At 45.5% G+C, this 24,360-nt stretch overlaps 1 protein-coding gene across 1 annotated transcript in view; it reads left to right on the forward strand.

Annotated features, from left to right (window-relative positions):
- Positions 1 to 24,360, forward strand: part of LOC123760088 (adenine DNA glycosylase) — a 40,228-nt gene that overhangs the window by 15,238 nt on the left and 630 nt on the right. Inside the window, exons 4-11 of the mRNA XM_045745553.2 lie at positions 170 to 361; positions 1,120 to 1,230; positions 2,733 to 2,889; positions 9,801 to 9,846; positions 10,131 to 10,252; positions 17,551 to 17,728; positions 17,853 to 17,973; positions 18,320 to 18,361. Of these exons, the coding sequence (XP_045601509.2) occupies positions 170 to 361; positions 1,120 to 1,230; positions 2,733 to 2,889; positions 9,801 to 9,846; positions 10,131 to 10,252; positions 17,551 to 17,728; positions 17,853 to 17,973; positions 18,320 to 18,361 (969 nt within the window). The remainder of the gene's footprint in view (positions 1 to 169; positions 362 to 1,119; positions 1,231 to 2,732; positions 2,890 to 9,800; positions 9,847 to 10,130; positions 10,253 to 17,550; positions 17,729 to 17,852; positions 17,974 to 18,319; positions 18,362 to 24,360) is intronic.

The raw sequence follows: 24,360 nt of genomic DNA on the forward strand, positions 1-24,360 counted from the left end.
TCAATCTAGCCAGAATTATAATGGTTTGAATTGTTACTAATAAATTATTTGAAACTGTAGAAGTGAAGTTGTCATGTTTCAAGCACTATCTGCAGTTGATTTAAAATGCTAAATGTGAATATTGTACCTGTCTTGATATTTCAGTGTATTTAAGTGTTACTTATTTCAGATCATGAAGGAATTGAATGGAGAAGTTCCAAACGATCGTGATTCGCTCATTCGTCATCTGCCTGGTATAGGTCGCTATTCAGGGAGCGCTATAGCATCCATTGCTCTGGGCTGTGCTGTTGGTGTTGTTGATGGAAATGTTAATAGAGTCTTAGCACGTGTCCGAGCGATTGGTGCCGATATTAGTGTACAGGTAAAAAAAAAAATTATTCCTTAACATTTTGTACAGTATGTAATTTTACATAACTGTGAGAATATGCATGTAGTGTGGATCAGTCTTGCAAGAGGAGATAGATTGACTGGACACATGTTTTATATTTTTATGTAATACAGTACAATACAGTGGAACCTCGATTGACAACGGCCCTAGAGTACAAATATTTTAGAACACATCAAATTCATCATAAAATTGGAATTGGTGTATGACAGTTTAATTAGTTTAATTAATTACACACTCTTTTTAAAGTAACCTGTATCCCTATGACCTTCCTCCTACCACTGAAATAAATGGTGGAACATGGCTGTAACTGGATTGTATGTTAGCCACATATCTCATGAGCACTTTGTGGAATAATGCCCTGCTCCTTACTGTCTGAATTGCATTGTCCACATACAGTCATGCACCCCCTTGCAGAATGTCCTGATTTTCAGGAGGATCACATGCCATATTTTATCAGTGCTCCTCTAGGTCACTTGTTCCATGATAGAATCCTTGAGAAATTCAATAAATTTCCTGTTGTTCACCTTATGTCCTTTTGTTCTCATATTCTGAGTGATATTTATTACTTGCTTTTCTGCTTTTACTTTCACTTCCCTTATTCCTCTCTTGCTTCTATTAATCCTATGATATTAATATTTTGAATTGGTGAGTTTTTACTGAGATTCAGTATTCTATATTGTGTGTGTTCTCATTTATTACTTGTGCTTATACTGATCTATAATTGTTTTCAGTCAAGCGCAGAGCACATGTGGAGTTTGGCAGATAAGATAGTTGACCCAGTGAGACCCGGAGACTTCAACCAGGCAATAATGGAGTTAGGGGCAACTGTTTGTACACCAAAGGTCTAATGACAGTACTGTATATGTAGCATACCTTAGTTTTAGATTTAATGAATTGCATGCACTGAAAATAATTTTACTGAAAAAGAAATCCATCCTATTGTCTCTTCTCCTGGGAAAAGCCCCTTGTGGTTTCCTGAAGCTATACACAGATGGTTCCCATTTACCATGTCACATCAGTCATGGAGTTCTTTAGGACTGTCGGGGAATATCACCACTTCCTGCACCTCTGAGGATCAATTCTGTCATTGATGCAGTGGTTTTCAGGGAACACTTCTTTCGTGTAGGGTCCTGTTTTTAGCCAAATGGTTTGGTGTTTGCCTTTTGTGGGTTTTCCTGTACACTCCAGTATAGTGCAAGCCTGGCTTTAAGAGGCCCTGTTAGGTGTTACGTTAATTTGTTGTTGGTGCCTTCTTTTCTGAGATAGAACGAGGTGGTTGGCTTCCAAAGGGGTCCTTTAGTTATTGGCAATTGGTTAGTTCAGCCGTTGGTGCATAATGTGTTGTGTCTAGTAAAAGAGTGGCTCTTCGCTTCTACTTTTGTGCCACTGATTCTGCTTCAGTGGATGCTTGTGGGTTGGTCCTGTTTCTTTGGTTCCCTGTTCCAAAACTCGTATTTCTCAGGTTGTCCTCAGTGTTATTAAGTCTAACCAATCTGCATTCTACCCTTGTGCCATGATGTTAGGAAGTATGCCACTCTCTCAGCTGTGTTTGCCAATACTGTATGTCCTGAGCTAATATTCGGGTGCTCGGTTTAGGTCTAACAGGGTTCTAACAGCCCAGTATTTGGTGAATGTTCCCAGGCCTTGACGTCCTTGTGTGGCCTTGGGTTCATATGCCTAATCTGGAGGTCTCTTCTTTGTCCTGACTCCTGCAGTGCTCCCTTATCCCTTGTAAGTTTCCATGTATTCTTCCTTCTCTGTGGGTTGTTACCTTCAAGGAACCACAAGGTGCTCCCCCCACCCCCTAAAAAACCAGCGTTGAATATAATGAAAGGCTAATTTCTGGGCGAGTCTGGTGGCTCCCTGATTTCCTCCCTCCCTTCCAGCTTGTTGGGTGGGTGCTTGCGTCTAGTCCAAAACTGACAGCTTAGACTCCAGAAGGCAGTGAGCCACTTCACTCCTCTCTCTCTCTCTCCCCCCACATAGTTGGAGGAGTTCATTAGGCAGGTTTCGAGGCTTTAGTCATCTGAATCCAGCAGTGGTTTTGGTTAGACTCGTTTACTTTCTGGTTGTGAAATGTCACCACTCCTGTGCCTTTGTGAGGAAAAGGGCCAGGTTAGGTGCTGGTCCCTAGTAGGCCTGAAGAACTCCACAGCTGATGTAATCTGTGGTCAGATCGGAACCATCTCAGTGGTTCAGGGAATGCTTCAGGGAGCTACCGGGGCTTGCCCCAAAATTGGCGTTTCATTATATTCAACCCAGTTATTTTTTATACTTTTATGGAATATTATATCTAGATTTGCTTGTAGTTGAGAGTTTAGTATTAAGCTTAGCTCTGTTTCAGACTCCTACTTGTAGCGCGTGTCCTCTTCGGCTCCACTGTCTTGCATATCGTAGAAGTGAAAGCCAACAAGAAAAAGTGTCCATAACCAGTCATTTCATAAAGGGTGATGAGAAAAGGACTACATTGCCAACTAGTGATGTTCCTGATATTGAATGCTGTGAGTACACTAATTAGCTTTTTATACAATTAGGTGGTTGTATTAGTCAGAGAAAAAGATTGCAGAGATTATGAATAAAACATGCTGGATTAGAAATATTGTATTTAAAGAGAGAGTTTATTTTAATGATTTAACCCTTAAACTGCACAAGTAACTTGCCCAAAAGTGCGCATCACGTCATATGACGTGTTGGAGTACTACGCAAGATTTAAACAGCCCGCGGGTACACAGGGTTCACATCGCCTTCATCAGGGCTCTTGTAAACAGACGCCATTTTTTTTTTTTTTTTAATCGTGGGTAACATTCCCGGGTGTGAGGGCCTCAGTACTGAGTGAGCAACCAAGGCTGGAACATGCAGCATGAGCTCACAGCACTGCTGTTCAGCTGGTGACCACAGCATCGCCTAAAAATGTCAAAATATATATGTACATGCTATTATTTAGCTATGATAGTATTACAGAAGACCCCTGACTGTGATAAAAATGATCAGGATTCTGATAATAGCAAGATTGTCGTGATAATTAGCGCTGTAGTGGCAGGAGTAATCTTGGTGGGGAGAGAGGTAGCATTGTCTGCTGACTGTGTGACCACCTTTTACTGTCTGGACTCATTATACCAGCTTAGTTGTTCGCTGTGGTGAACAAAACATGCAGATATTTATATATAATGTCTGTATATAGTGAATAAAAGCAAAAACAGTATGGTGGAAGGAGAAGGGTGGCAAGTCAGGTGAGGTGAGGGAGGGAGGGATTGACAGCCAGTGGTGGGCTAGTTGGTGTGTGGTGGTCACTCCTTGCTGCTGTTTGACTCGGCATACCAACTTAGTGGTTCGTTATGGTGAACACAAATGTAGATACTTATATATAACGTGTATGTATATATAGTGTAATAACAGCAAAAGGAGTGTTGGGAGAAGCCATTTTGGTGAGGGAGGTGGCGACATCTGCATGACTTGTCATGCTGGGTAAGGGTGGCCACTGTGCTATTTGGGCACTATACCAGCTTAGTTGAACAGTTACAGTGAACAAAACATGTAGATACTTATATATAATGTGTGTGTATATATAGTGTAATACCAGCAAAAGTAGTGTTGAGAGAAGCCATTTTGGTGAGGGAGGTGGCATCATCTTCCTGACTTGTCATGCTGGATAAGGGTGGCCACTATGCTCTTTGTGCACTTTATCAGCTTAGATGAACAATTATGGTGAACAGAACATGTAGATACTTATATAAAATGTCTGTACAGTATATAGTGAATAAAAACAAAAACAGTATGGTGGGATGAGGATGTTGGCAAGTGAGAAGTTTTTGAGGGAGGGAGTGGCAGTGAGAGGCTGGCTGGCAGATGTGGTGGCCACTCCTCGTTGCTTTTTGACTCACAATATCAACTTAGTGGTTTGTTATGGTGAACAAAACATGCAGATACTGTACTTATATATAACCTGTGTGTATAATGTAATAACCAACAAAATATTTGTTTGTTGTTTTATAAACATAATAATTTAATCAATAATATGCACACCATAATTTTGAGTACAGCAATGATTCACACATTTTATTATCAATATATCACACTACACACTATTGAATAATATTACAGCAAAAGAAACAAAGAAAAATTAATCAGAGACATTGAAATAATTGGGTAATTATATCTTTGTGGCAACTCTCGCCTGACAGCTGTGGTGAAGCAGAACTCCTCCGATGCTTGCTGTGTCGGTGCCTCTTTCTGGGGGAAGCCCCTTCGGCTCCTCGGAGCTTATTCAGGCTGATATGCTAATGTCAGACTTTGGCATCAGTCATGTGTATGGAGTTCTGTTGGCCTACCGGGGACCATAACCAGAACCTGGCCCCCTCAGAGAGGCAAGGGGAGCAATGGCCTATAGAAGCCCCCATGTGGTTAGAAGCATTCTATGTCTGCCATCGACTGGGTCAGGCACCCAGAAAGGTAAGCATCCCAAAACAAATCCCTATTCAATAGGGCAATAGGTTTGTTCGTCTGCAGCCGTCACCTTCTTTTCTCGCGAAGAATGAGACTGCTGCTTTCCGGAGGGGTCCTTGGGTTGTTGATGCTTGGTTGGTCAGCCCGGGGGTGCATCATGTTTTGTGCCCGGTTGCGGCTCTCCGCCGTTATTTGCGTGCCACGGCTTCTGTGTCTGTGGACGCACTTTGGGTTGATTCAGTTTCCCTTCTTCCCTGTTCACAGGTGCGGGTCTCTCAGGTCGTTTTCAGGATTATTAAGGCTAGCCAGCCTGCGGTCTATCCCCAGTCCCATGATGTTCATAAGTTCGCAGTTCTTGCCACCGTCTTCGGCAATATGTCCTGGGCTGACATTCGGGTTGCGGGGATTTTGACGGTCGAACAGGGTCCTGGCTGCTCATTATCTCATGAATGTTCCTGGGCCTAGTCGGGCCTGTGTCGCTTTGGATCGGCGGTTGCAGCCAGTTGTCTCGACTTTGAGTTGAGGAGTGAGAGCGACTGCCTCCCTGGTAAGTCCCTACGTTTTTCTTTTGTGGGTATTCAGCTTCGGGGAGCCAAAGGGGCTCCCCCCCAGAAAACCAGCGTTGAATGTAATGAAACGCCATTTTCTGGGTGAGACCCGGAGGCTCCCCAGCATCCCTCCCTCCCTCCGGTCGGCAGTTTTTTGCGTGTTTTGACATCCAGCCTAAGAACTAAGGGTGGATAGCCGGCGTGTGGGGTCTGGGGCTTCCCGTTCCCAAGCTGCACATACAATGGTGCGGCAACATGTGATGTCATGATTGTTTGCTCGTTTCGTTTAGGGAAGTTTTATCTACTTGCTCAGCTTTTGGTAGCAATATTTTCACCAGAGTAGGGGTTTGTTTTGGGATGCTTACCTTTCTGGGTGCCTGACCCGGTCGATGGCAGACATAGAATGCTTCCAACTACACGGGGGGTTATATAGGCCATTGCTTCCCTTGCCTCCCTAGCCTCTCTGAGGAGGCCAGGTTCTGGCCGTGGTCCCCGGTAGGCCCAAAGAACTCCATACGCATGACTGATGCCAAAGTCTGACATTAGCATATCAGCCTGGATAGCTCCGGGGAGCCTCCGGGTCTCACCCAGAAAATGGCGTTTCATTACATTCAATACTGGTTTTTTTGCCAGAATTTTTTTTTATGCGCCTGTGGGTGACAAAGGCCAAATAACCCGGACCAGCTTAAGTGTTAAGTATACCAGAGCTGTAAATAGTGAAGAGATCTAATGCTGAATTTAATGTAGTCTAGAATCTTTAAATTAAGCATTTAATAAATCTCGAGGCACGTGTCAGAAAGCTTAAGATTTCACATAAAATGTTTGTGGCTATGGGTGGTGCTCAATAAAATAAATTAAAAATTATACTCTGGAACATTATAAATTATGTGAAATTTTGTTATGAGAATTAGTGCTATCATGCCATAAAACCTTGCCTAGGATTACTTTTCTGTCACATTTGACTATGTGGTATCATTAGGAGGAAACCTACATTAGGAGTTAATGTAGAATAATAAAATGGGAATGATGATATTTTTTGTATTTTATTAAATTTAGCTGGTATACCTAGCAGTGCCATTAGTGTCATGTGTTGAATTTTGTTTTGTAACTAGGCTCCAAGGCAAATATGGCCCAGTGTATGTGGAAATAAGAATATTCTTTGTTCAGTATGGTAGAAACATGTATAAACATACTGTACAGAGCACCACTTGGTTTCCGAACCCCTTGGGGACGAGACCCGTCGGTTAACATGTAAGTTCGTATACGAGAAATAGAGGGGAAAAAATAAACTAGAAATGTAAAAAGAAATTTTTCCGAAAAATTTATGAAAAAAACTCTAGGGAAAAAAATCGTCAGGTTCATGGCGTAAATGCGACCGTGTTTTGTTTGTACTCATCAATAAGTGAAGTCCTGATCCGCTTTATAAAAGTCCTTAATTGTTCCTAACTGATTATTAAGACGACTGGCAAACATCCTCTGGATGTTTCCTGCCAGCCTGCAGGCACATCCTGCCTAAAATATACGATGATGTACTGTACATTTAAGAAACAAATCTGGGTCACAGGTCTGTGGAGTGTGGTTAGGCTTACGGAGTCAGCCGGTCCCTCCCCCACCACCAACACACCTCCCCCTCTCCCCCCACCACCGACACACCTCCCCCTCTCCCCCCACCACCGACACACCTCCCCCTCTCCCCCCACCACCGACACACCACCCCCACCCCCCACCCCAAACCCATACACACACACACACACACTCTCAAAGGTCACGTGGTTCACAGTTCACTTCAACACCCATATATCGCTTCCTGCCTGCCTGCCTCCTTCCCACCCTGCCAGCCTGCTTCCTTCCCAGCCTGCCTCCTTCCCAGCCTGCCTCCTTCCCAGCCTGCCTCCTTCCCAGCCTGCCTGCCTGCCTCCTTCCCAGCCTGCCTGCCTGCCTCCTTCCCAGCCTGCCAGCCTGCCTCCTTCCCAGCCTGCCTCCTTCCCAGCCTGCCAGCCTGCCTCCTTCCCAGCCTGCCAGCCTGCCTCCTTCCCAGCCTGCCAGCCTGCCTCCTTCCCAGCCTGCCAGCCTGCCTCCTTCCCAGCCTGCCAGCCTGCCTCCTTCCCACCCTGCCAGCCTGCTTCCTTCCCAGCCTGCCTCCTTCCCAGCCTGCCTCCTTCCCAGCCTGCCTCCTTCCCAGCCTGCCTGCCTGCCTCCTTCCCAGCCTGCCTGCCTGCCTCCTTCCCAGCCTGCCAGCCTGCCTCCTTCCCAGCCTGCCTCCTTCCCAGCCTGCCAGCCTGCCTCCTTCCCAGCCTGCCAGCCTGCCTCCTTCCCAGCCTGCCAGCCTGCCTCCTTCCCAGCCTGCCAGCCTGCCTCCTTCCCAGCCTGCCAGCCTGCCTCCTTCCCAGCCTGCCTCCTTCCCAGCCTGCCAGCCTGCCTCCTTCCCAGCATGCCAGCCTGCCTCCTTCCCAGCCTGCCTCCTTCCCAGCCTGCCAGCCTGCTTCCTTCCCAGCCTGCCTGCCTGCCTCCTTCCCAGCCTGCCTCCTTCCCAGCCTGCCAGCCTGCTTCCTTCCCAGCCTGCCTCCTTCCCAGCCTGCCTCCTTCCCAGCCTGCCAGCCTGCTTCCTTCCCAGCCTGCCTCCTTCCCAGCCTGCCTTCTTCCCAGCCTGCCTCCTTCCCAGCCTGCCTCCTTCCCAGCCTGCCAGCCTGCCAGCCAGCCTGCCTGCCAGCCTGCTTGCTTCCCAGCCTGCCTCCTTCCCAGCCTGCCAGCCTGCCAGCCAGCCTGCCTGCCAGCCTGCTTGCTTCCCAGCCTGCTTGCTTCCCAGCCTGCCTCCTTCCCAGCCTGCCTGCCTGCCTCCTTCCCAGCCTGCCTCCTTCCCAGCCTGCCAGCCTGCCTCCTTCCCAGCCTGCCAGCCTGCCTCCTTCCCAGCCTGCCAGCCAGCCTGCCAGCCAGCCTGCCTGCCAGCCTGCCTGCCTGCCAGCCTGCCAGCCTGCTTCCTTTCCAGCCAGCCTGCCTTCCCCCCTGCCATCATGCTAACGGGTAGTGTGTGTTAGGCTTATCTTCGGGAATGAGCCGGTCTCACCCCTACCACCAACAAACCACCCGCCCCCCTACATCCCATCTCTCAAGGTCACGCGGTTCAACCGCGTGACTACCACTCACTCCCTGCCTGCAAGCTAGCCTGCCTGCCTGCCTGCCTGCCTGTGCCTGCCAGCCTGCCTTTCCCTCCCTAATTCTCACTACTTCCATCCCTTCCTGCCTACCTCCTAGCATCTCTCCCTACCTCCCCCTCCCTCTTAGCATCTCTCCCTACCTCCTAACATCTCTCCCTACCTCCCCCTCCCTCCTAGCATCTCTCTCCCCCCCTCTCTCACTGATTCTCCCCCCCCCTCCTCATTCATACTGCCTCCCACCTAAGTTCCATCGTCCATCCACCCACCAGCCAGCCATCACTGACGCAATGGGTGCATTTGGAGCCAACATGGTGCACATATGTTTCTTGATTGTGCAGATATGTAAAACAAAAGTACAGAATGAACATTCCAGCCTTATGGCAATTCAAAATAATAGGAATAATAGGCCGTGAATCTGTGAAGTCACAGTGGGCAAACTGGACCATCGCCCACCCACCACCACAAGCCGACGCTTGGTGGACCCCTTCCTACCCGAACTTTGTTCGGGTAGCATGACTCCCCAACCCCAATCGGGAAACTGGAAGTTTCGGATAACTAAAGTTCGGAAACCAAGTGGTGCTCTGTATATCCATTCTGTAAGAGAGAATGTCTCTTTGTCCAAAGTTGGAAGCCAGATGCTTGGGGCTAGTGGTCACTCAAATTTGTAGAGGGAATGGTCTGGGATATGGGACTAACAAAGGCTAGTTGGGGTAGGCCTAAGTTAAATGCTTTAAGAAATAAACCCTGAAACCCAACATCCCAGTGCAATTTTCATAAAGGCAGAAATGAAATCGGGGATTTGTTTTCCGTAGTGTTTTGAAGTTACTCCTGCTGTTTGCCCAAGCATTTCCATGATTTAATTTATATATAAATGGAAGTCTCTATCTCTTGTAAGTTGGAGGGGATATGAAGTAAGGAAGGTACGAAGATGGAGTTGAGGGGGCAGAAGGGGACAGTGGGGGAGGGTGGAGGGAGAAGAGAGGAGGAAGGGGGAAAGAAAGGAGGGAGAGTGAAAATGAGGGAAGAGGGGATGGGAGATGTGAGAAGAAGGGAAAAGAAGAGGGGTGGAATGTCAGGTGATGTGGTAGATAGACTATTCTGGACACCACTGTATATTTTTTGTTTCCCTTTATGTATGATATTTAATTATCCCAATAGGATTTTGCCAAGAAAATGCCATAATATTGTAACATACTAGTAGTTGAGCAATAATATTAAGTCTCTTAGGTTTAAAGAGAAAATATGTAACGTGCATTTCTCTTGCAGTGTCTAATTGTGACTTGTGCCTTCGACAGGAGGACTGGGATGGGAGGTGAGATATATGTTTTTATTCTTGTTTTTAGGTTTGCAGTAGTTTTCATTGAAGTGTATGTACATAATTTCTTTGGCAGAGTTAATTTTCTCATCTGGGTGAGTCTGTAGGTTGTGTGTAGAAAGATGAACCAGTATACTGTACAGTGGCTATTCTATTTATAGATATTTGATCTTCCACTCCTTCCCATCCTATAAGGCACATAATAGTTTATATGGTGTAGATATAGGTAATAATTGGTAAATACTGGGGAAGTGCTTTCAATGCACAATAATTATTTGCAGTCTTGGTGTTCAGAACTATCCACGCAAGGCTCAAAAGACTAAGTCAAGACAGGAATCATCAGTTGTGGTAATTTTGCAGAGTAAAAATGAAAAGATGCTTTTGGTCCAGCGACCAAAAACAGGTATGAGACCCTTGTTTTTGCAGTCTTAATAATAATAATAATAATAATAATTAATAATAGTAAAAAGCTTCAGAAATAATAACAATATTATATATAATTCTTTATTTTAATTGCATGCCATATTTTATATGCTCAGCATAGATCACTTTATTTCTCATCTATTCCAGTTGGTTGTTCCCTGATTATGATCTGCTGTAGTCAGGGCAGGTCGATATTTTGTACCAATGCTGTGGGACACATTTCAACCCATTTCTGTTGAGTCATACAAGTGTTAGGGAGATACTGAAGAATAAACAACCCAGTATGTATGATTCACAGTACTGATTTACTGATTCAATCCATACAGTATGATTTACTGTATGAGTCACACATGGTTTTACTAATGGCCATTCATGTTTGACAAATTTGCTATAATTTTATTCCAGCATAGTTGAGGCAGCTGATAGTGGTAAGATTTGTGATGTGTATCTTTACTTTAGCAAAGTTTTTGATGCAATGCCACATGAAAGATTGATTAAAAAGTTAGAGGCTCACGGTATTGTGTGTGCCTATTGTGGTAAGTTGGATTAGGGCATGGCTATACCAAAGAAAACAAAGAGTTAGAATAAATAGGGTTAAGTCAGAGTGGGAAAAGGTTATAAGTGGAGTACCTCAAGGCTCTGTTCTGGGACCTCTGTTATTTATAATATATGTAAATGATTTAGATTCAGAGGGTATAAGTTGGATAAGTTTAGATTTAGGAAAGACCTGGGTAAATACTGGCTTGGTAACATGGTTGTTGATTTGTGGAAACAGTTACTACGTAACATAATAGAAGTAGAATTCCTTGATTGTTTCACATGTAGGTTAGACATATATATGAATGAGATTGAGTGGATATAAATACGAGTTGCCTCGTATGGGCCAATAGGCCTTCTGCAGTTACCTTAATTCTTATGTTCAGTCTAGAATGTTGACTTAGAAGTGTTTAACATAAACCCAAAACCTTTCAGAATGCAATTTGGCACCACCGAAATCACCGCTCTAGGCATGTGCAAATGACAAACTGCTCGGTAAATCACCATCATTAACTATCAACAGGTGGCAGTGCTGACACCCCAACACAGTCCTCCTGCCAAAGTTTTCCATGTTCCACTTGAAGCTTAGGCTAAGAAAAACTATCACCAGAGATTTACTAGCTCAAAATTTAGACCATACCCTGTATTTCAGTTTAGTGCTTCCATGGCCATGTTTATGGTTTGTTATGCAGGCATTACATTTCCCATCAGGAGCGGGAGCATCTGCTGGGGCACTCGGCCTTGCCAGCACAGCCTACCTGCTGGGTTGCATGTGGCTGAAGACCTGAGGTCTGTTTTTTCATTTGTTGACTGGCTCTCAGCTCCCTGCCCTTTATTCATGTTTTGATTTTTTTATTGTTTTATTTGTACCATCACTTGTATGAGAGGCATATAGATATTTTGATTTACACAGCTCTGGGTGCCATTAAGGCAGTAGTGTGAGGTTGCATTGCATGCCATTCATTGGTCCCTTCTTGTAGCAGCAAGTGTCATCACTATCGGTTAAGGTTTTGATATTGTTTTTTGTGGGGATCCCCCGGAGGCTCCCTGGAGCTATAGGACTGATACACACTATATTAGTCTGGGGCTTCAGTCAGTGGATCCTGCCTACTGGGAACCAGAGCCGGAACCTGGCCTCCTCAGAGAGGTACAGGGAGCAATGGCTGAAGGAGACCCCTCTTGTATTTGGGAGTATTCCTTGTCTGCCATCGACCAAGGTTAGCACCCAGAAAGGCAGACATCTCAAAACAAACCTCACATGGTAGGAAATTGCAAAAAGCCCAAGACCGAACAGAGAACAGAACTCCCCAAAGGAAACAAGCAATCAAGCAATCATCACTCATCTGAGGTGAAACAAAGCACGAGAAAGCTTACAGAACGCAAGCTTGAGCGGCTCCGCCAGCGCCGCACGATACGAGGAGAGGAAATGGTGAAAAGACTGCCAAGACGCCTCATGCTGTTGCCGAGGTGAGGATCGTAAGTGGGACACCATGAGAAAAGCCACCTGGTCACCATACAAGTGGTGATACTCCCGCGTCAAAAAGACCAAAGTGATGAGCGGAGGAGCAGATCGAACCTATTCGAGTGGATCGTTTTCATCCGCACTCCCGAGTCCTTCCCAGGTTGGCGTTGTTCATCCTGCTTCCCCCACCCTGCTCCCAGCTCCCAAATGTCTGAGGGTTTCGGAGTTGGGGCAGGGTTTAGATGGAAGTGAGATTCAGGCGGCTTCGGGGGGCTGCCCCATCCGGGTTGACGACGAAGGCATTTGAGCCGGTTCCTCCTGCTGAAGCTTTTGGGTCTTACCAGCAGACTTCCTTCTTTTTTGCTTTTCCCGTAGACTCTGCCTTATCTTTGGGGGCTGAGGGTGTGGGGGCTGGCTCTACCCCAGGTCCTGACGTGGAGGATCCTGGGGCTGTGGAGGAGTTGACTTGATGGGCTTGGGCCCCGTTTGACCCTGCTTAGGTGTTGGTACCCTCTTCATGGAGCTTGTTGCAGGGGAAGGGGTTTTCTTATCCTCCCCCTTCCTGTATGAGTATGATTTGACGTCAACTTCTCCATGGGTTTGGTTCCGGGTTCCCTTTGATTCTTTGGTTCCTTTCTTCCGGAGGTTTCCGGCTTCTCGAATCCCTCCTAGGGAGGTTAGGGAGGCCATCGCTGCGTGCCTCCTGCGAGACCTGGATTACGCCTCGGTGATGGATCCATCTTCTTTTGAGTTCGGGTCGACTTTTCCCTTTTGAGTGCATTATGAGGTATCATAGTCTTCCTGGCTGGCGGACTGGCCTTTCTTTTCGTTGGGCATGTGGTATGGGTTTTGTCGGGCCTGCATGCTTGATTGGCGGGAGACTTCTACTGGTGTACAGGTTTACCTGGGGTGGCGAGTTTGAGTGCCTTAAGGTGTTCTTGTTCGCCCTTGTGTTTCCTAGAGATGTAGGCATTGTGCAGCTCCATGCGCAGGTTTCTGCCCTTTCGGCTGCCTTGGTTGCTGAGGATTTGCACGCCCATGGGCACTTGGCCTATGTCTTGCGTTTCTTTTCCCTTCTTGAGCTGTCCTTGGATTGGCTTGAGGAGGATGTGGAAGAGCTGGGTGCTGGATCTTCTTCTGGGTCACTTGCCTCCGCTGCTTGAGCGTTGGCTGGCATGTTAACACTTTCGCGCTAACCGGACTTACCGGTGAGTCCTGTTTCGTCTAACGCTAACGCATAGTGGACATAAAGTTATGTCCTCTTTTAAAATATTTGTATAAAATTCAGTTTTTATCCGATTTACTTTGGGTTTGTTTCAAACTGCGCGCCATGAGGCTCTCTTTCTCACCACTAGGCTGCATTGTACAATAAGTTCATGAAAGGTGTGGACCACTTCGATCAAATGGTATTATGTCCCAAACGGGTTGCAGGTGGGTGACTTTAGCCGTTTATACTGGTAATGCTTCCCCCATATCATGTATTATATGCATATGTCTGTTTAGGGAATTTTATTCCGATCAATGTACAACCAAAAATAACTGTGTGCAACAAGTATAAACTTGACAAACATAACAAAAGTAAAAACATTTCGTGTGTATTTGACGCTCACTGATATGTTCCAGCGTTGTTTTATATTTGGCGCTATTCTATCTTACGCTTTGTTGATCTTTTTTACCTATGGGCTCATAGAACATTCTATTGTGAACACATTGACACAAAAATTAATGACGTACATAGAAAATTAATGTCATGAGAGTGAAATAAGTATAAACTTTCAAAGCGCCATGCGTCGTCCCGTCACCGATACCGGGTAACAATTTCACCACTTCCCACACTCTTGCGGGCGGGCCGCATCATTATTCTACGCTTATATTCATATCACCGTGTTGGGAATTTCATTGCGAGTCCATTGATACCAAAATTAACGCTGTAGAACAAGTGTGGAGGTGATAACAATCCCAAGAGTAAAAACATTTTGTTGCTGTTGGGCGCTCACGGCGAGTCATCTTCGTAGTTATTTATTTGGTGCTGGTATCCCTATACGTTTCGTGACTTTTTTTACTGATGTTCTTCTAGAGAATTTTATTGCGAACACGTTGGTACCAAAATGAAATACGTAGCTCGAGAACTAAGGTCATGAGAGTAAAAAGAGTATACACATTTTTGTTTTTACGCTTACGCGGCAAAACGCTCTGCGCACTTACGGTTGGCTGAGTGACCTTCGCGGAGAACGCGAAAGTGTTAAAGTTGTTTGTGCCGATTCTCAGGGAGGCGGTGTCTGTTTTTTTGCTTCTCGCCTCGCATGTCAACATGCTGTGCTCTGGGCTCTAGCTCTTGGGTTTTCATCGCCTTTATGTCAGTTGCTGTTTGCTGAGTCTGCTGTCATGCAGTTTCTGCAGGCAGTCTCATGTAATTGCCATCCCATGTTGGACTTGTTGGTTCTCTAGGGATGGCTCTTCTCAGAAGAGTCGTGCCAGAGCACAGGGCTCCTCCAGTCGTGGTAGGCCAGTGGTGCCAGTTTCTGAGCCAGCATTTCTTTTGGAGCAGACGTCGTCTGGTCAGCACAGTGATCACTCTGCTTGTTGGTCGACTTCTCGTAAGGGGTGGCACAGGCCTCTTTCCCTGTGCACCATCAGGTCATCCTGGAGTGGGTACGCTTGGGCGTGGTCGAAACGTCTACGTCCCTCACTACGTCTTCCAGTCCCGAAATGGGACTGTGCGGATCTGAGATTCATTCTGGACTTGTCCTGTCTGAACCCCTGGATCTATTGCCCCTCCTTTTCGATGACGACCCTGTCCCAGATCTGGCTTCTCATGGAGCCGGGTGCTTGGATGGTGTCTCTGGATCTCCGGGATGCGCATTGGCACATCCCAATTCATCTGGGGGTTCAGAGACTGGTTAGGTTTTGTGGTGGGGAGTCAGGCTTTCTGCTGTCGTTGCCTTCTGTTTCGCCTGAATCTGGCACCTTGCGTGTTCACGCATCTTACCCAGGTCGTGGTAACCCCATCTGCATCTGTTAGGGGTTCGGGTTCTGGCCTACCTTGACGACTAGCTGGTGTGGGCTCCCAGTCGGTCTGCACGTCTGCTCGCCAGGGAAGTGGTTCTTTCCCAGATCGCTTGGTTCGTGTTCCTAGTGAATTTGAGAAAGTCTCATCTGGTCTTGTCTCAGGCTCAGACTTGGCTGGGTCGTGTGTGGGATTCTCGGACCGCTTCCTTGTCTCTCTCTCCAGAGGCATTGCTGCGGCTGCAGTCCCACCTTCAGCTGTATTTTGGGGGGCTCCCGGGTCACTCGGCAGTTGCTCGAGCAGCTGTGCGGAAGTCTGAACTTCTGCGTGCTAGTTTACCCGACGGGTCGGGTTAGGCTTCAGCAGCTGTTCTGGTTCCTTCAGGGCTGTCCCTTCCGCTGCTCTCATGATCGCTGGGTTTGGCTTCCTGGGGCCTTGGCGCCTAGCCGAGCCCTCGCTCAATGTGTTCACGGACACTTCGTCTCTTGGCTGGGGCTTTGTGACCAAAGGTCACCAGGCTGGCTAGGGTTGATGGTGTCTGTCCTTCCGTCAGGCTCACAGCATGGTGTGGGATTTCACAGCTGTTTGGCTGTTGCTTCAGAGGGTTCGGGTTGCTCGGGGTTCGACTGTCCGGCTCCATTCGGACTTTACTCTGGTGGTTCATTGCCTGAACTGCGGGGGTTCTCTTCGGTCCTTGGCTCTTTGGGGCTGGTCGCTTCGAGTGATTTGTCTGCTGGATTCTCGGGGTTTGGCTCTCCGTGCAGTTCATATCCGAGGGGGTATCCAGTGTCCTGGCAGACGGCCTGTCTCGGTTCATTCCCCTGTCCATGGTATGGACGGTCGACGCCAACTCCTTCAGTTTGCTCTGCCAGACTTATGGACTCCCGGAAGTGGACCTCTTCATGCCGGTGTTGTCCCTGCATCTTCCAGTTTGTGGTGCCCTTCCCCTATTGCGAGGCCGTCGTGGTGGACACTCTTCAACAGGACTGGTCGAGGTGGGGTTACCTGTACCTCTTTTCCCCAGTCCAGCTGTTGCTTTGGGTCCTGGCTTAGTTGGAACTTACCAGGGAAGAGTAGTTCTGTTGGCCCCTTGGTGGCCGACCCAGCCTTGCTTTCAGGCGCTGCTTGCTCGGTGTCCGAGCCTGAGATGTTTTCCTGTGGCTCCACCTCTTTCAGCAGATTAGGCTGGTGTGGTACATGGCTGGTTCGATCTACTCCTCCGCTCTTTGCATCTTGCCTTTTTGACACGCGTGTATCACCATCTGTATGGTGATCGGGTGGCTTCGTTGATAGTGTCCCACCCATGAGCTTCGTCTCGGCGTCGGTATGAGGTTTTCTGGCGTTCTTTTTGCCACTTTTTGTCTCTTCGTATTTTGTCTTCCATTTCTGTTCGGGTTGCCTTGTCCTTCTTTTCTTGGCTTTTTCAGGCCGGGCATTTGATGCCTAATCCTGTCACCTCTTATCGTGCATTGCTGGCGGAGATGCTTCAGCTTGCTTTCAGGTGCAAGTCTCACTCTTTTCAGTGACTTGCGGAATTCTATAAACTCCATCTACATACTGATCTATCAACTTGTGTCACTTGTGTTGGTGTTTTTGGTTTGCCATTTAGGTCATGGATAAGGGGCCTCTTGTTGGGTCCAATTCTTATTTTACTAATGGGTACATTGCTTGTGTCACGTATGGCGGCTTATGAAGCTGTGGCTTGTTTGTGGTCAGGTGCCATGTTCTATCGAATGTTGTAATCTCCATCTTTTCTACCAAGGAAAGTCTTAAGGGCTATTGCACAAGCCAGGGAAGGAATCATGGACCTCAATCAGTAAGTGATGTCTTGGGTTCCTCTGACCCAGTTTAGGTACTAGTGCTTTCATGTGATGTTTGTTAGGGTAGTGGCAGATTTCCTAGCTGGTAGTTTGCACAGCAATAATTAACTTAGTTTGATTGTAATTTGTTTGAATGGGCCATGTCGAATTTAATTCTCTTGGTGTTGGCTTGAATTAGATTTGCCATGGTATCCCTAACGTCAAGTATGTTTTTTTTTATTTTTTTATAGTTGAACAGTTAATAGTTAGTACTGTATAGTACAGTATAGTTAATGTATGTGAACATATCCTTAAGAGGCTGGCAGGTAGAAAAGTGTTTGTGGACTAATATCAGCTACTTGCTACCGAGGGACCATGGTTCTGAAATAATATTACTGTATTTGCATATACTATATTTAATAATTTGTGTTGCTATAATGACTATTGATATGTCATTTTTATATACCGTACAGGGTTACTGGCCAACTTATGGGAGTTTCCTAGCATACCCTTAGCACAAAGTGATGACCCAGACGAAGAAGTAATTACCCAATTGGTGAACCAGTTTGGTGTTCCACATTCTTCTGCTTCTTCAAGGACTTTCATTTCTGATGTCATTCATATTTTCTCACATATAAGACAGACATACAAGTAAGAAAATATTTGTCCTAAATGAAGAAATTATTGTTAATTATTCAATATTTAATAACTAAGAAAATCATACTATAAATTTAAGCTGGAAACTTTATATTTTGTTGTTGTGTATGTTGTATAGGGTATTTAAGATCTCGGCATGTGACCAGAGAAATGTGACTTGGCCATCGAGATACCAAGATGGTCAGTGGATGACCAAAGAAGAGTTTCTCACTTCTGCTACATCAACTGCTATGAAAAAGGTAATATTATGAAATTAAAGCTACTTATGCAGGCGATGAGTCACAATAACGTAGCTAAAGTATGTTGACCAGACCACACACTAGAAGGTGAAGGGATGACGATGTTTCGGTCCGTCCTGGACCATTCTCAAGTCGATTGTGAAAATGGTCCAGAACGGACCGAAACGTCGTCGTCCCTTCACCTTCTAGTGTGTGGTCTGGTCATCAATAAAGTTACTTATTACAAAAGTTGATATATAATGTTTTTCAGCAATATTTTGAACAAAATTACAGGCAATTATGATAGTTAATTTTTTTCAGTAGAAAAAAAACATGAATGACAATGAATTTTCATCTTCCGGTGCAGGTTGTCAAGTCTCTGGAACTCTCTTGTGAGCCAAAGTGTAAGGTAAGCATATAAACTTTGTGATTAATTTTTTTTTGTAAGATAAAGGAAGGATTACTTGAAATTGAGTGAATACTTAGTGATTTTGTTTTTTCCAAAGAATATCTGGTTAATGGTTTGGCTGTGGCATACTCGGGAAGGTTTTTTCCACTAAAGGTAAAAATGTAGATCAAACATATGTTTGTTTTTGCATTTTTATTGCATCTATACCATTTAAAATACTGAAACAAATTTAATGTTAAGTGTAATGTAATTACCCTACCTGGGCTGCATCCCAGTACCTCCCCCTTAGCTTAGGTCACCAGCACACACAGTATATATACTGTGACCATACATTTGGCTTCCGGTGACATTCTTTGTGCAACGAGAAGTACAGTGGTACCTCCATTTACGAATTTAATCCATTCCCAGAGACAGTAACTCAAAAATTCATAACACGAAACAAATTTTCCCATAAGAAATAATGTAAATTGAATTAATCTGTTCCACACCCCAAAAATATTAACTTTAAAATAAATAAATATCAAACATAATACACACACATTTTGTACTATAGTATGTACAAGTTATAGCTTACCTATATTGATGACTCTTGTTGGCATATGGAAGACAGTGAGGAGGGGGGGTGAGTAAAGAGGTGTTACTGTTTGAAAGGGGAGTCCCCTTCCATTATAACATCAAGCAGTGATGACTTCTCTGGTCGCAGAGGCTCAAAGCAGTCATAGAATGACAAATGGAAACCATCTCAAGACCTACAATGACTCACATCTTCACAGATGGATCAGTTGATCAAGAAAGAGGTTCTGCTGGGGCAGCAGTTTACACTAACAACTATGAAGCTTACTGGAGCATCAATAGTGGGTGCTCAACTTTGCAGACAGAATTATATGCCCTGAAGGAGGCCATAAACTATACAATTGAGAATAATTTACATGATGTCATCATTCATACCAACTCTAAATCTTCGCTCCAGGCATTGTTATCCAGTCAACACAGAGATAATATACAACTCCTCACAGAAATCCAACATATAGGAAAAGATGCCCATAATCTAGGGCTGTCAATCACCCTAAATTAGATACCAAGTCACATTGGCATAGATGGTAATGAAAAGACAGACTCACTAGTAAAAACTGCCACTGCTCTACCTGTTATACAGGTTCAAATACCTCCAAGTTTTTCACAGATTAAGGAGCAAATCAAGAAGAAAATGCTCTCAACTATTAAAAGTCACCACAGAGCCAAAGTAGCAGAAGGAAGATCCACTGCGATATGGTATGAACAAGCCACTGGGTACTACTCTTTCAAGCCTGACAAAAAAATATCCAGAGATATTGCAGTAGCCATACAGACTCAGACTTGTTTACAAGTGCTGCTGGGAGGTAATAAACCCAATAGTTAAAGATTGTCATACCTGTGGAACAGAAACACAGGCGCCACTGTTGCACTACTTACTGGAATGTGAAGCTACTGAAGCCCTGCGCATCAAACTCAACATTAATCCAACGACAGCAGCTGCATTAGATGCATTAGAACCGGACACAAGAAGAAGCACCCTGGCCCAACAACCAAGCAGCAATAACCCCAGGGACCCCTCCGAAACCGAAGGGGCCACAACAAACTGAAGGGAATAGAGAAAAGAGCATGAACAGGCAGGAGGTAAACAATGCCTCAGACAACCCGCGAACGGTGCAGAAGGAACAACAAAACCGGAGCAATCCGAAGCGGCTCCGCCAGTGCCGCAGAAGACAGGACAATGGTATGCGGCCAGAAGACGGCCCTCAACCACCACAAGAGAAGACAAGACCACGACAACAAAGAGCGCAGTACATGTACGAAGAGACAAAAAGAAAAAGGACTGCCAGAAAAAAATCCATACTGCCATCAAGACAAAGCATGCAGGTGGGGGACATTAAAAAAGCCACCTGACCACCAACCAGATGGTGAGAGATTCGAGTCAAAAGTGCCAGACCAGAAGATGTGAGAAGAAGACCGAACCAGCCCCGCCACGGACCGGACCGACCATGTAAAAGAGGCGGAGCCATGGGAAAACCCTCTGGGTGCAGACACCAAGCAAGCCGCAAAGGAACCAAGGCTGTCAAAGAACCAAATGGAACGACCGCCAGGGAACCAAGAACCCAAACCCGGTGAGCCGGAAAAGAACCAACCCGGCCAAGCAGACACGACCTGTCCGTGAGAAAAGCAGTCGTGTAATTGACTGGATCCTCTCGGACGTGGGTTCGAATCCTCGTCGTGGCACTTGTGGATTTGTTCATAATATGTACAGTGCTATATTTAGCCTAAGATTGCATATATGAGGCCTGGGATTGCTTGGTTAGATTAGGTTCTTTAGTGACATTTTCAGTATTTTAGAATGCCATTTGGGTTAATTCAGAAATACAAAACAAACTTTTTGTGATGTAATAGTACATTTTGTTTGTTTGAATAGTTGCTATAAGTGCTTCATTTTAAGCGGATGGGCTGAAATATCCTGTAGACATAATGTACTTATGTAACAATTGTAGCACAGCGACAGGGCACAGAAATGTGACAGGCAGGCGTATGCCACACAGTGCCACCGTAGGGAGATCATGGGCCACAAGATCCAACTATACCATCCTAAAAATACCAGGAATGAGAGAGAAGACAGGCAAAGCAGTGAAATGTCACAGCCTAGAGCGAGGATGCAAGCTAAGTAAATCCCCCTCACAGCCCTCAGCATATGTCACAATGCTGCTGCTAGGCAATAAGTATGATGCATGAACAGCCTGACAAACATGCTTCAGTCAGAAGTGGCTCCTAACAGAAGCAGATAACTCAGTCTAACTGAAGAAAGAAAAGGGCATCTGGATTTTAACAACTGATCCCTAGGACTGAAAACCAAGGTGACAGAAACTCAATGACCAGATGTTAGTCAGCTGAATGGGAGCTAAGCACGTGCATTCCTCATGTGATGGGTACACCCAAAGCGAGAAGAGAATCAAAAGCTCCATACCCTGATATGAAGATCACATTTGTCAAGTGGAAGGTGAACCAGCTGACAAGGAAAGAAACGGATACCAAAAAAAAAAAAAAAAAGTTTGAAAAGAGAGAGAGAGAGACTGCAAAGTTGACTATTATGAGGCAACAGAAATGGGCATAAGGTAGCACACCAGAAAATCACATTTCAAATGTCACCACAGAAACTGACAGATGACAACTGCTTAGAGTAAGGAGCTAGGGAAAGAACAGTCGTGCCACTACTACTGCAGCCTCATAGACATCAGAAGATGTGACACCATAATGTTTATTACCTGCCTTGTAAACAGATAACTACACGGCCATGTCAGAAGACTGGCAGAGAGTCAAGAATTACCTATATTGGTTCTCTGACCAATGAGACAGGTCAGGTCTCAGGAAGTGCACCATAAAAAAGACGAGGACAGCAACAAAAGATCAAGACTAGGAATTTAAACAACTGCAAAAAGGAATGAAGCAGCCCCAAAGTTCTCACCTGGAAGAAACAGGTAGATGAAAGGGCAATGGAACTAATTTGAGGCAAAAAGCATACTATGCAAAAGCCTGTTGGGAAAATAAGAGCCCAAATCTCTGAAGCTAATGAGACAATAGAGAAGCAAAAAGGCTCCATGCAGGACCCTTTTCTCCATCCAGGAGATTTGGGGTACCCAAATGATGAGGGTGTACTCATCCAGCATACAATGGTGGTGGTGATGATGGGTACTCATCCAGTGTACACTGGTGGTGAGGGGTACTCATCCCATGTACACTGGTGATGAGAGGTACTCTTTTGCTATTCCGTAGCACTCTCCTGGATAGCCAGGGTAGTCTCCTATGGAGCCCTGTACCCTCCCTGGAGGGAAAAACCCCATGTGGGAATTATGTTGTTGCTCCTGTGTAGGAGGGCTAGCTTGAGGTAGTTGTCTCAAGGGGATTACCTAACAACTTTAGAGTGTTTGGTTAGTTCCAAACATATTCTCGTAGTAGTGTTAAAATTTTAAGCCTTTCCTCCCTGTGGTTGGTGAAAGAAAAATGGTGCTGGGTCCCAGAATGGGGAAAAAGGGAGGTGCACCTTATCCTTGGGCAAATGCAGATGAGCACTCTGAAAGTTAATGTTGATGTTGTAGTAGTGTGTACTCACCTAGTTGTGGTTGCGGGGGTTGAGCTTTGGCTCTTTGGTCATGTAATGTGTGTAATGTTGTAGCAGTCCCCGTGGCGTAGTGGTAAGACACTCGCCTGGCGTTTCACGAGCGCTTTGGCCTGGGTTCGTATCCTGGCCGGGGAAGATTTACTGGGCGCCAATTCTTAACTGTAGCCTCTGTTTACCCAACTGTAAAATGGGTACCTGGTTGATAAACGATTTGGTGGGTCGTATTTCAGGAAATATTAGGTTTAAGGACTTGCCCAAAATGCTGTGCGTGCTAGTGGCTGTACAAGAATGTAAAAACACTTGTATATATAGATAAACAAAAATAAAAAATAAAATGTTTTGCATTCTAAAATATTTACATAATAAATATATTTAGTTTGCAACTTGCAAAATCTTAAAAAGTTATTGGAAGATAATAGCTCTTTCCAAGTGTTATTCAGTGTAAAAAAAATAATACTACCTAAAATTAAAGTAATTCAGTGTAAAAATTGACTTAAAAACTAGGTTTGAATGTGTTAAAATTCAGCCACATCTACAGAAATATGAGCTACAGGGGGCTTCAGAGACCCCTGGTGCCTCCTTGAAGCTTTCTTGCTGAGATTACTCCATACCTAAAGCTACCAGTCACAGGCATTCTGTTTGGCCTATTGGGGACCAGAGCCAGAGCCTGGCTCCTTTATAGAGGCACAGGGGGAGTGGCAATTTGCCACCCCAGCAGACAAAAGCTTCTAGAAAGTCAGTAAAAGCTTTTTAGACAGCTGGAGGGTCCACAGAAAATGAAACCTCAACACTGTCAAACAACTCTGCAAACGATTCATAAACGAGGGATTCACTTGAACTAGCTCAAAACTTATTAGTAATGGAGCAGAGCTCCAGTTCTGGAGCTGATAAACAACCCAACATTGAACCGACATATATAAAGGGAGGGGGAAGGACTCAGGGAGCCATTGGGGGTCCTCCAGAAAAAGGCATTTTATTACACTACCCTGTACTGTACTTTCAATGCTGGTTTCCTGGGGAAGCCTACTGTGGCTTCCTGAAGTTACCACAGAGAACAAAAATTACCAGGGAGGAGGAGGAGGAGAAGTGACAAACAGTAGGATGAAGAAAACCCAGGCAGGGAGACTCAGCCCAGAGCAACACACAACCAACTGGGACCAAGAACATTGACTAAATACTTGGCCACCAGAGCTCTATAAGAACACCAATACCTCCAAGCCCTAATATCAGCCCAAGACATCTTGGAGAAGACTACAACCAAAGCTGCATACTTGCGAACACCATGGGCCTGAGGGCAGACTGCACACTGGCAAGATGTAATGACAGTGGATGACCTAAGAAATGCAATCATCAGAACAAGGGATAAAAGAAACAGGTCAACCAACAAGGTAACTACTAAGTCAGAACTGGTGGCCCACAGGTAGCTGTGAAGAGCTGGCATTGAACTCGACCCGACTGCTTAAGAGAAAGCCGTTGCAGACAAAGCCTGCTTAGCAACATCCTTAGGAAAGAGGAGAAGTGAAAATAAGTGGACAAAAAGGGTAGGAGACCAAGCTGAAGCTAACAAATGGACCAACACAGCCTGTTGACATGTGAGGTGGACTAAGTATAACACCACCACAGTCTCTAGAAGAAAAAGGGGTTGCATTCTGAGTAAGGTCACCAAGGCAACACCTGCAGGCCACAAGACCCTTCCCCCCCACACTCAGAGCAGAAACCAGCAATGCCTCATCTTCACAGAGTTGCTCTCTAATTAAATCTGTGAGGATGTGGGCCTCTCCATGAGGACCCAAACATGCAAGATTGCAGTCTCAGCAAGATAGCTTCACTGGGGGCCTCCCCACAAGAAAGGTTC

The sequence above is a fragment of the Procambarus clarkii genome, chromosome 16 (genome assembly GCF_040958095.1).
Source record: "Procambarus clarkii isolate CNS0578487 chromosome 16, FALCON_Pclarkii_2.0, whole genome shotgun sequence".
Classification (NCBI taxonomy): domain Eukaryota; kingdom Metazoa; phylum Arthropoda; class Malacostraca; order Decapoda; family Cambaridae; genus Procambarus; species Procambarus clarkii.